This window comes from Lissotriton helveticus, chromosome 2_2 (genome assembly GCF_964261635.1).
Source record: "Lissotriton helveticus chromosome 2_2, aLisHel1.1, whole genome shotgun sequence".
NCBI classification, from domain to species: domain Eukaryota; kingdom Metazoa; phylum Chordata; class Amphibia; order Caudata; family Salamandridae; genus Lissotriton; species Lissotriton helveticus.
In genome coordinates this window covers 352948478-352961722 of record NC_136060.1, presented here as the reverse complement: position 1 = coordinate 352961722, position 13245 = coordinate 352948478, and the positions used below count along the sequence as shown (strand labels likewise).

The following is a 13245-nucleotide window of genomic DNA, read 5'->3' as shown; positions in this document are numbered from 1 at the left end:
TTAGGGCCCCGATTGCAAGTTAGGTACAGCACAATTAACACGATTTTATGTATTCATTTCGCTCTACCCGATTAGAAATCTTTATTTCTTTGCACAGCCATTTTTACTGTGTGTGGGAGAACCTGACACAATTATCCAGTCTGGTCATTCAGGCTGGAAAAATGTCATAAAACTTTGGCTACAGCAACAGCCAAACCTCATTCAATGTTCTGTTCAAATGGTTGCACATACCCCCATCCTCCCATAGCTCCTCCACATACAGGTACCAACCGCACAGAGCAGAAGACAAATATATGCATGAGATGAAGAGTTCTGTGTGATTTAACGTTTTGAAAAACAGCCCCACACGGGAACTCCCCATGCATCGGTGGTTTACTCATCACTGCATGGTACTGGAGCTGAATATGAATATTTTGGAAAAAAAAATACTAAATCAAATTGCTTTTATATAATCAAATAGGAATTTTCATGGATACTTTTAGGTACCTTCAAAAACTTGGTGATTGTTCCTGAGAAGAGTCTGTAGCCCTCCACATTCATTCTTCAATCTCTGTAGAGTTTCTCTGTCTAAATATTCAGCCACATCCTTCAAAGGAAGACTGCCTGAAAACAATTGAGGGGAAGCAAGTTGACATTTTTAGTAACATGTGCACAAAACCATTCACATAAAGATAAATCAAAACAGTTTTCATAAAGCAGCTCAAGAAGAAAATAGCATTGGCAAAGCCAAGACGTATGTCTTTTTTTGAAGTGAAGCGTTTGGGAATCATCAGGCATCTTTGTGTATGTTTACACCCAGCTGACCTGGAACGAAAATCCTAGTAAGTTGTGAACTTAAAAGCAGTGAACCGCGGCATGGCTCCCAGAAGATACAATTGTTGGGGGAAGTTTAAAGGTAGACTGTTGAGTCAGGACAGTGCTCTTTGAAGTGATGTTTCTTATGCTGTTTTATGAATGTAGGAAAGATGGTGCTGATCTGATGTCGATAGGGATAGTGCGCCAGATCCTGAGAGCATGAACAGAGAACCATTACTTCTATTCTTTCCCTTCTTGCAATGTTTTGTCTCTAATCTGCTGATATCCAGCCTCCTGGTATAGCATGCTATTCCAGATGTGGCTCGTTTGTGGGCCAATTATAACAAAACATTCAAAGGTTTATAAGCTGTCCAATTTGATTCAGACTATGCCAATCTTCCTAGACATCCTTAGGATGGACCACTAGCTTAAGAGCATGCTGTCCGGTGAACCTGGAGGCAGGTCTGTGTTGGAAGTAGTAATGCTATATAAAACATTTCCAATCTACCCTAACCAGTATCCGTCTCTTTAATTCACATTACATGGAGTAAGGAATGTGCAACGTTAGCAGGTTTGTAGAGGGGTAAATTTCTTCTATCAATCAGTTCCACAATTTTCATTTTAAAATCAGGTAAGACAATAAGAAGTATGCCACTTGGACTGCGTTTCGTTTATTTTTAAAGATAAAATGGACATAAACTGCAGGAGTTCTTTGCACTGAGAGAGCTGTTTGAGTGAAGAAACAGACCCAACTGTTCCACAATCAGCTAACGAGATTATATGTCCACACTTAATATTTGTTTCTGTATTGCACAGTTTAGAAAGGAGAGATAGAAAGAAAGTAAACTGATAAGGAAGAGGGTACGATAAGGAGACAAAGTAACAGGAGTGTGATAAAGGAAATGAGATACCAAAAAGAAAAAAATAGTTGGAATGTATTCAATAATTTCAAAATAGAGGGAATGGTAAAAAGAGAAAAAATGGGGAGGAGGGCAAGACAAGTGGATGAAAGAGGTCTCACAGATATGGAGAAAAAAACGAGAGAGAAAAAGAGAGGGCTAAAAAAGAAGCAATGTGCTCTAATTGCTAAGTTGCGAAAAAGAGACCTGAATTATAATCATGGTTCCCACAATAATATGTTATGCTATGTTATATAAGTACATAACACGTGCGGCTCCTCATGAGTGTCCCGGCGTGAGACCAAACAAATACACTGGGCTTAAGGTGAATAGATGAGTTTTCAATTTCTTCTTGAAAACACTTGATCCTGAATGGTGCGCAAGGCAGGAGGAAGAGCATTCCATGCAACCGGCGCTTTCACTGCATAAGGGCTGCCCCCGATCCTCTGACGTTTAAATCGCGGGACCTGGGCATAACATAAGAACGAAGAACGCAAGGAGTGCGCAGGAACATAAAAGGAGAAAAGCCTCTGTAAGTAAAGAGGGCCACACCCGTGACGAGCACGGTGGGCCAAAATCAAGAGTTTGAATTTCACTCTATCCACCATGGGAAGCCAATGGAGAGAGCGTAACTGTTGATGCACACTGTCCCTGGCCGACAGACCCAGTAAGAATCTGGCTGCGGTATTTTGAACCACCTGTAGCTTCTTCAACAGGTAGCCCGGAACACCAGCATACAGAGCATTGGCGTAATCCAGCCGAGACAAGATCAACGCACAGGTGACCGTTTCCCTCGCTGCCTGCGGCAGGAGAGGAACAAATCTTATAAAAGTTTTAAGCAGGCCGAAGCAACTTCTGGTCAGCTTCTAGATATGTATAGAGAAGGAAAGATCTTCATCGAACCAGACCCCCAGGTTTTTTGCTGGCTTTCCTGTTGAGGTCGGTAGAGGGTACTCAGGAGGCCAGAGCTGCTCTCTGAAATTGAGGGGAAATTTACCAAATAGAAGGATCTCTGACTTTTCTTCATTGCACTTGAGCTGTGCCTCTGCCAGCCATTTAAAGATAGATGATAGGCAATGTTGGACGAAAAGTACAGAGCCCGTGTCTTTGTGCCAGGTAAAAAGAAGCTGGGTATCATCAGCCTACGCCAGCACCTTAGCCCCCAACTTCTCTGCGAAATATATCAGAGGAGTAACATAGACATTGAATAGGAGGGGGCTAAGGGAGGATCCCTGCGGGACTCCCGTTGTTACTGGCTGAGGGGAGGAAGAGGACGGTGGAATCCAGATCTGCTCGAACCGCCCTTCTAGGAAGGATTGAAACCAGCCCCACACAGTGCCCGATAGACCAATCTTGGTCAGACCTGACAAAAGAAGAGAGTACGGGACCGTGTCAAACACCACCGCGAGGTCAAGCAAAATCAGAGCAGCCCTCCCGCAGGCGTCCAGACACTCCCGGATGGCCTCAGCCACCTCAACCAACACCGTTTTTGTGCTGTGGGATGCCCGGAACCCAGATTGAACTGGATGCTGATCTTTTCCACAAAATCGGTGAGCTGCTTATTTAGCACCTTCTCACACACCTTCGCCAGAGCAGGAAGGAGGGAGATTGGCCGGTAGTTTCGTAGACAGAGGGGGGTCCAATGACTGCTTTTTCAAGAGTGGCAGGATCTTGGCCTCCTTCTAAGCCAGAGTTACCATCGCTTTCTGGAGGGACAAATTAATGATGGAATGCACTTCTACATTTGCGACCTCAGCAACCGCTGCCAGTATCCTAGCAGGACAGGGGTCCAAAGGCGAACCAGACTTTAAACCTTTAAGAATTTTGAGATATTCCAGAGGATCGACTGGCCTAAACACGGACAGAGAATGGCCTGTACCGACAGATTGACACGCCAAAGGTGCCTCCATACTGATGCTGCAGGAGGTAAATGCTGCTTGGATAGACAGGATTTTATCCCTGAAGCAGCAAGTGAGAATATTACACCAAGAGGGTGAAGATGACGCCACACTTGCTTGGGCCACAGGAGACATGAAACTCTGAACAATCGCAAAGACTTTCTTAGAGTTATTGGTGGCTGATTCAATACGGGCTGAGTAGAATTGCCCTTTAGCCAGCTTTATAGCTGCGTAATATGTCTTCTGCTTATCTCTGAGCTTTCTCTTTTCGGCCGGGCAATAGCCACTCCTCCACCAGGCCCGCTCAGGGGTTTTACAATCATGCTTCAAGGATTTGAGAGACAGGCTAAACTAAGGTTTGGGCGGAGATTCTCTAGCCAACCTAGTGACTGCATTCGAGACCCAGTTAGAGAACCCCGCCACACGTTCCTCAATGTCTCCTGTCAGACTAGGCCTGGGGGCTACCAAGTCCATATTTAGCTCAAGAGGAACGATTTTACCAAAGGCTGATTTATAGCATGAATGTGCTAAAGGCTCAATATTGGACACTTCCCACGAGAAGTGTTATAAAAGGTATACAACCGTTTCAACGCAACTTTTACGACGAACTACTTTTACAACGCAATTTTTACAACGCAGGATCCATTACAACGAATGTCTTTACAACGCATGTTTTTACATCGCAGGTGCCTTTACAACATATGCCATTACAACGTAAGTAATGGTAAGTATATAATTATATTAAAACATTTATTTAATTATTTTTATAAAAATAAATAAATATTAATTATTATATTTAAAAATAAAATATTATTTATTTTAAAAAATAATGTATGTAATTCTTTTATTAATTAATATTTTTACAGCTACACTATCCAGCACTTACCCTACTATTACACCACCCTGGAGTTAGAATAGTAATTTCTACCCCTACACTATCCAACACTTACCCTACTATTTCACCCCCTTGGAGTTAGAATAGTAATTTTTACCCCTACACTATCCAGCACTTACCCTACTATTACACCCATTATTTTAAAACACAAATTATTTAATAAAAAATATATATATATTTATAAAAAAATAAATAAAGTAAAATTAAAATTAAATTAAATTATATTAATTTAAATTAATTACATTAAAAAAATTTATATACTTACCTATACTTACGTTGTAATGGCATGCGTTGTAAAGGCACCTGCGATGTAAAAACATGCGTTGTAAAGACATTCTTTGTAATGGATCCTGCGTTGTAAAAATTGCGTTGTAAAAGTATGCGTCATACATCCGTTATAAAATGGTCCGACCATGTGACCAGAAAAGCGCCCCTTAATGAAATCAGGCAGTTGGTACAAAGAAGGTCAAGTACATGTCCAGCTTGGTGGGTGGGAAGGCTGACATGCTGGTTGAGCTGAGCCAGTACTAAAACATCTAGCAGGTCACGCGCATCCTTACTCTCCGCTTGATCCAAATGAATATTCAGGTCACCCAGGACCATATAGTGGGCAAATCTAACAGCCCTGGTGGTGAGAGTATCTCACCAGGCCTGGATAAAAGGCCACACTGGGCCCGGTGCCCTATAGATCAAAGAGCCTAATAACCTAAATAAACCATTTCCCACTTCTCATTCTTCTGTTCTCTGGTTTGCCAAACCGTGAGCACTTACAGGAAATTCACTTCAAGTGTGTGCTATACAAAGAAAGCACACTCACTCAGAGGAGTTTGAGGACTTGTGGAATAGAACAATTTGGAGACTAGAGGAGGAGGGCAGAGAAGCAGAGGGAGAAGACAGTAATAAGAACAATATGAGTGTAAAGTTCAACGAATTACAAAAGTGCACTCAGACTTCAACACAACTCCTATTTTCCAGAGCATGATATTCAAATGTGCAAGCTCACCTACCACAATGGCCACCAAAACCAACCAATCACCCAACCAATTCAAGCTGCTGACCCACGTACCCAAGTCTCTACACAACCAAGGACCTACCTACATTAACCACTGCCAGTACTGCCACCAGCCACTGAAGATTACGCTCCACTTCCTTATTGCTTGCCCACATGCCCCGCATCCACTGAAGAAGAACTGGAGGATGCTCCTTCTCTTACATAGCAGCAAAGACCTGAAACAAACTCTCTGTGCAGCTCTGTACCATCACCTCGGTTTCGGAATTCCAAAAGGCCCTGTAGGCCTGGCTGTTCGAATGAGCCTTCCAGGACCAGCAAGCGCCTGGATCCACTACCGGGTGATTAGCAGCGCTATAAAAATCCTAACTAATTGATCAATTGATCTGATGAAGTTAGGGAAGTTGCAGTCACAAGCATGACTAAAGAAGGATGGGAATAAGGAAGGGAGAAAAGATGAGTAGGGATGGGGAAAGTAAATATATGAAAAGATTAGCGGAAAGAAGAAGCTGAAAAACAAAGAGGAAGAAGTGAGAAATATGTAGTGCTTAATTTGGGCTGGAGTTTGCCAGTGGAGCCACAGGCACTCATTTTTTAGGACCATAACTTATTCTTGTTGATTAGATATTGACCAAGAGCAGGAGAAGGAAAACACACAAAGGGCAAAGAAGGAGGAAGAGAAAGACTCAAAAACTGTCACAAAGAGTGAGATAAAGGAGTATGTAGTGTCTGATATTGCTTTAAAGAAACATGAGGCCTTTAAGGCTACACAACCTTGGTATTCGGCGCGTTGACATTTAATAGCACTAAACCTAGGCTTCTGAGCAGAGCTTTGGGCACCGGCACTCATGGTTTTACAAATTAAGCACTGGCATATATGGTTTTGTGTTAAAGTTGCAAACTATACAGCCTAGAGAACTTCATTTTGATCTCAGCTTTCTCACTTGACAAAAAATCCAGGCAAACTACTTTTCTCCCAGGGACTGATTTCATAGTTGCCAATATTTGGAGATCCAGGAGGCAAGTCAACTTGCAGTCAGTGCTGAACACAAATAGCGTTGCTATTCAAAAGTGAGAGAGAGCGAGATCAGGAGCAAGATAGAAGAGGAGAATCTGTTCAGAATTGAGAGTTAGAGCACAATATTTAAAAAATCATCAGCTTCAGGCAAATTATTTTCACATAGTTGAGCCCCTACTTCAAATTCCTAATCTACATCACAGTAACCGAGTTGTCGTAATCCAATGCAAATGATTACTCACCTAAAAGCCCTCGGCAGTCTCATGCCTCAAAGTCCAGCGAGCTGGGACAGAATCAATCATGATATAATCTGTCTACTGTACTAAAGAACAGCTACAACCCAGGGTAGCACAGATGCTTGCTCATCAGTAACAAAAAGGAAACACCATATTAAATCAGAAGGCAATTTTTGTTTTTTCAGACTCAAAGATCATTAGAGCAAGCCATAGGCCTGCATTTGTGTAAAATCTTACAGACACCGACGACATTACCCACTTTTGTAGGATTTTAACATAAGGTTGGCATGGGTGTTTTTTACTTAGTAATTGCAGTGAGGAAATCTAATAAGAATATGTCAAAAGATGGGAAATAGGTTTCGAACTCAAGCAACATTAAGAGAGATCATGGAGGCTGTGATAAGCTGTTGTGCACTTTGTGCATTATAAATGCCAATTGGAGTAACATGAATTGTTTGCCACTGGCTAAAATCTTACTATGTTTTTAAAGTGCTATAAATATATGTGAGATCTTGGGATGTGAACTATATTGAGTCATGGTATGGAGAAATTTTAATGTGTATGTTTGTAAATAGGTGGGGTTGAAAGATATAAGCATGAATTGTTGTTTTAGGCTCTTTAAAAAAATATCAATTTTTATGAATTGTGTGTATTTCTATAAGAATTTGTTTTTTGGTATTTCTTGGAAATCAAGTATTTTTGACTTGACTTTGACTTAAAGCAATGACTTACTTTGATGTGGACTAAATACTCTTGAGCAGGAAAACAACTCAGTGAAAGAGATAACCTTGAACAGGAAAACAGAACATTTGTGCAAACTGTAGGAGCACAGACTTACTTCCACAATTCCAAGATTTAGCATTTTCTTCAGAAACACATTCAACTTGGGCTTCTTTGGCAGTATCTAATAGTAAATTGGCTACTTGCAGTACAACCTGGTCAATGAAATCTCGCGGGAGTGTTGCACAGTTTCTGGTTTGCTCATTTTTTTCTCTTGGCAAAAATCCAGATATCCAGGCCCTGCTTTCAGAGGCTTTGCTATTGTCTTCTGGATATAGACAATGTTGATGTTCTTTTTCATCATTGCAGCCAGCATCACTTTGGGAAAAATGGTTAGATATCTGCATACAGTCTGTTATGCTGCAACTAGAGTAATCCTTTTTTCTGGTTACGTCAGACTGCTGATTCTTAATATACTCTTTTCTCTGTTCATCAATCAAAGCTTCATCTCTTGGTTGATATGTCCTCGATTTTCCAATGAGGCACACCTTTATGAAAACAGATAAACAAAATGTAATTGTTTCTTGTACAGTTTAAGTCCGTGAAGCATATTGCATCGATTACCTTGAACATGAGAAACAATACATGCAAGAGAAGCAACTACATTGTTACCATTATTTTCCAAAGTATCTAAAGAGCATATAATGTTAAATGTTTCAGAAAAGCAACTACATTATTACCATTATTTTCCAAAGTATCTAAAGAGCATATATGTTAAATGTTTCACAAAAGCAACTACATTGTTACCATTATTTTCCAAAGTATCTAAAGAGCATATATGTTAAATGTTTCAGAGTTGTACAAGACAGCAGGTGGGCTTGTGGAAATATAGACAATCTAAATAAAAGATGGGAAGGTGAAAAAGTAGAAAAGAAAGAAAAATAAAGTCCTGTTGCTCCTGCAGTTCAAGACAGATTTGAGACACATCTCATCAATGAGCTTGAAGGCTCTTAAGGACTCCCTTTACAGCTTCCTCGTCGAATCCCATTGACGTACCCAGCTGCGTGTCATTTTAATAAGTAGATCTATGCACAGTCAATAAAAAGATGGAACATGTGCCTTGCCCACAAAGCAGTCTGGGTCACCTATGAGAATACATGACACATTTGTTTGAAACATTTGTTTGAAATTGAGTGGCTTTCACATGCATAGCTCTTTGCCTACTCTTTATGCCTGTTGAGTTTCTACAGTTTGCCTATTTTTTTTTTTTTAAATATTTTTATTGATTATAACAAGAGGAAAAATGTACATAACGGGTGTCATTTGGTGGGACATATTACAGCGGTGAACGGGCGAAGGAATTGAGAAAATACATTACAATTATAGGCATCTGAAAAATATCAATACCAGCTTAGAGCTGAGGCAAAACAATACGATACAGATAACCATAAGCAAACCTTATCAGAGCCCGCCCACCAGGAATACAGGATACGCAAATTGAACACTCGACACCCGGATATGAGGGGCAAAAAGATCAGGAGAATATGCCACATCTCTTGTGAAGAAGGGAAAAGGGAATAGAAAGGTCATAGAACAAAATAAAGGAAAAATAAAAAAAACCTCAACCCCCCACCCTGCACCCCTGCAGATGGCTACGACCTAACCCCACTAGCAGCGTGCCTGTCGACCCCTAAACTACACCCCAAGGAAGGGAAAATATGGAGGAGGAGATGTATTACAAGATGATACGGGGTCCCGGACTCCCCTCCCCCCCGCCAAAAGCAGACATCCCCTACCGTGGTATTAAGCAAGTTGTAACAGACTAATAAGCAAACCAATAGGGGAGCCACCAACAAAGAAAAGACCGTCCCGCCCAGCCCCCGACACCACAGAGGCAGCAAATCCCTGTTCGATCGCAGCAGTCACACCAAACCCAAACGATAAGAATTCCATCTGGCCCGCACTCCCACAGATACAACCCAGCAGAGCCAAAAGATATTCACTGTACCGAATTCAAGTCAAATTCAGCCCTGGCCCTTACGATCCATTGCACAAACCCCATCCAGGAGAACCAATATAGTGGCAAAAGAGTCAAAGCGTTAATGAAAAAGGAGATCAATATAGCCTGAAAGAGTCAAAAAGGTTAAGTCTCGAAGTCTATCGGATACACGAAAGTCAATCCAAAAAATATTAGTGGAGGTCTCCAGAAGAGAAGGAAGAAGTAAGTCCTGTGCGGGCGATGACTTCGCCGATCTTGCTAGGTGTTCAGGGGCTCCAGTAACGTATCGCTGTAATCGTGCGGGTATAAATGGCACCAGTTTCAGAACATATTCGGGGTTCTCCTCTCGAGGTAGAGCAAGCTTCGCGGGGGTAACCGTATGTTGCAGGTCTGACACAAGGCTGGAGTCTGGTCTCAAGCAAACAGTCTCGAGGCGCGCAGTCAAATTGTGGAGAGCAGCCTCCATTTGCAGGCGAAGAGCCCCGATGGCGGCCATTACGGTCCCCTGGGTCGGTTCACACACCGTCCGATCCATCTCCGCGTGAACGATAAGAAAGCAGATCGTCAACCCCGGAGGCCGGCTACTCTGGGGGAACCAACAGGCGCGGAGTGGACGGAGGCAACTGGCGACTCACAGGCTTGGCAACCGTTACACCACTGCCGAGAGCGGGGGCCCCACCCGCGGACCCCGAGGGCTGCAGCAGGGTCCCGGGACCTGGCCCCCCACCCACCGTGGCAACCACGTCTCATCGCCGTTCGTCCAGTATTCGCAGGGACCAAAGACCACCACCAGGATAGAGAATATGTTCCACTCCGATGAGACGGGACTCTGCCGGGCACCCGCGGCCGATGTTGTTCAACTGAAACCCGGCTGGGTCAGTACTCGAGGCCCCGGCTTACACACTGGAGGAGGCCCAAAAATGAAAGTCGGTGTAACTTCGTCAATAAAGGCGAGAAAAACTCCGGGATTGCCCCCCTGGGCTCAGCAACGATTCAGACACACGGGAGTCTGGCGGGAGGTCAGGATGAAGTTCAGGATAAGTCCGCCAGCGACGGAGGTCGACGGAGCCGGGAGCTTATGCGGCCATCTTGGTTGCTTGCGTAGCTCCTCCCGTTTGCCTATTTGTTATTTGGCATATCACTGCCTGCTGACATTCAAACCATACTTTACTCTGCAGGTTCCAATATTATTTTCCTCCTCTATGCCCTTGACCCTACCCTCAATATGGTGTCCATACTCCATTTACCTTAACAGATGTCCTATCTTCCTCGTGCATGATTATCATTTCAGTAATGGACTGTGCCAAAGTAGATCTCTCCTAATTGTACGCTTAAAGAGATTTGCAATGTATGTCCTTAGTCTAACCAACAATATTAGCTTTTCTTGCTCGATTACTCAATGAGGCTGCCCCTTATTTTCCCCTTATTGTCACTTGGGAACACAACAGCTAGTTCCACTGCGTCGAGACAAAAAGAGAGGTTTTGTACTACTCAACTTCTATTGTTTTAGAAAAAGAGATAGGACACCATGTTGTGGTTGCAAACCGTGTGATTTGCAAAATCACAGCATTTGTGACCACAAAATGTTTTTTTACAATGCCCTAAAAACAATTTTGCAATTTGGAAAAACATTCCTAAATCACATAAGGGTTTTTGTGACTCGTTCCACGTCGCAATTTGGAGGGGGAGTGAAGGAGTCAACCAGTCCTATTTGTGATTCACAATGATAAGTAGCTATTATCAGGGCCACTAGAATTATGTGATTGTGAGGCCACGGAAATTTTCACATAATTATTGAGTTGCTGCATTTGCCATATACGCTTTCATCTGCAGATAAGCTGCAGATTTCTCAAGTGGTTCAAAAGTTACAAAAAATGCAGCAGCACGTGTTGCTGTGAAGTGAAAGGCCCTTTATAAAGCTGGACTGGTCACCTTTCTATTGCATATTGTTATGTCTGGATGTTGAACTGGCACTACTGAGGTGCAACCAATGCCCACAGAATATTACGAAGTTTAAAAATGATGAAATAATGAAGTAATACCATTACAAAATGTGCCGCATTACGCTGCATAATCTGCCTTTTTTGCAGCATAATTTACGTAACCTTGCCACATCATTTGTCCCTTTCTTGCCACATAATTCCAGTGGTTCTGTCTATGATTTATAACCGCAAGTTTAAGCTACACCTCAAGGGAGAAGGTCACTCATTCAGCAAGCACTGATAATGCATCAGTTTCGCCTATGTGACGACTGATATACTGTTTTATCAATCACCATCTGGGACAAAGGGACGAAGTATGGAGCTCCCTCCCAAGCATCATGGGAATGGAGAGGACGTGGTGCAGGGACCAGAGCTGCAGACTCAAGAGCTGGGGATCCTGCTTTGAGTCTCGGCGGTGCAAGTTCCTGTGATTCTGGGCAAATCACTTAATCTCTCAGGTGATAAATTGGGCTATATAAATCTGCTAATTTAACTTAAAGTGTTACCGCAAAACGAGAAAATAGCTCCACCAAAGCAGATGTTAACAGTATTTCATCTGTGGGAAACTGATAAGAGAAGCAGACGAGGAAAAAGCATTGGTAAATGCAGGAAAATATGGTACAGCCAATAGAAATGGATGAAAAATGAGTGGCAAGCACATGAATCAATGGAATGCGGGGGTAAACCCCTTTTAAGATTTATATAAAAAACAACAGATTTGACAAGCACAGTGCAATCGATGTGCAGGCGAAACCTAAAAAGGGGAAGCTGTCCCATTGGACAACTGTCCTAATGGGATGTCCCTGAGACAGTCTCAGTCGCAGTACTCCAGATGTCATGGACTCCTTGAAAAGATGTTTCCCGTTTGGGAATGCGAGTGCATGGTTGGTGAGCTGTTGACCACCATCACTTCTTTGTAGCCAATCACAGGGTTCACAAATAACGACCTGCCCAATTAACATGCATTAATCGGGTCATTATGCAACTCCTTTACATTAGACATTTTGTGACATGCAAAGTCACAGGCAGGTCCAAAAAGTAATTGCACAATTTGTACCCACTATTTCAGACTTGCCTGTTAGTAAATCTGGCCCTTAGTTCATAGGCTGATTTTAGAGGAATACAATCAGACTGCACTATGATGACCGCACGGGAACATCATTTTAAAGAAGGAATATATTATTCTGAAGGAGCTAAAAAATGACAAAGACCATTAGAAGACATCGAAGACATCAAAACCATAATGTCAAAGGCCCTCAGTAGATATCCAAGATAGCTAAATAACAAGATATTCACTAGAGGTGGGAAGGTCAAGAGAAGCTTTCCGTGAGAACCTGACTTTGGTTTGACTTCCGTGACATGGAGACAACAAATAGCTCAGCCAAGCACCAAAGGCACTACAGTATTCTTCCTTATTGCTGTTTTAAAAGTCAAAAACAACACTAAACACATGAAAGTGGAGCACACAGAATATAAAAGGTGTGTTTGTGCTGTGCGTGAGTCTGCTGAGTTGGGTATGGTTCCTCAGGCATCAAAACATGTGATAGTAAAAGCGCTCTTGAAAAAGCCTACAGCTAATTCTTTCCTGGTGGAGAGCTACCGTCCCATTTCACTTCTTCCTTGGCTGAGCAAGATCCTCAAAAAATTTGTAAATATACACCTGTCTTAATTCTTGGAAACACACTTGATCCTACACCCTACTCAAACAAGATTCAGACCAGGCAATAGACCTCTTAGTGGCAACTGAAGAGCTAAGAGGGATCCTGGATCAAGGTGGATAAGCAGCTGAAAGCG

At 42.5% G+C, this 13245-nt stretch overlaps 1 protein-coding gene across 2 annotated transcripts in view; it reads right to left on the bottom strand.

The window, feature by feature from the left end:
* TRMT44 (tRNA methyltransferase 44 homolog) overlaps positions 1-13245 on the bottom strand; it is a 275854-nt gene that overhangs the window by 18120 nt on the left and 244489 nt on the right. For both annotated transcript variants that reach the window (XM_078678533.1, XM_078678536.1), the window contains 2 exons: positions 7589-8018; positions 487-603 (listed from right to left, as the gene is read on the bottom strand). In XM_078678533.1, the coding sequence (XP_078534659.1) occupies positions 487-603; positions 7589-8018 (547 nt within the window). The remainder of the gene's footprint in view (positions 1-486; positions 604-7588; positions 8019-13245) is intronic.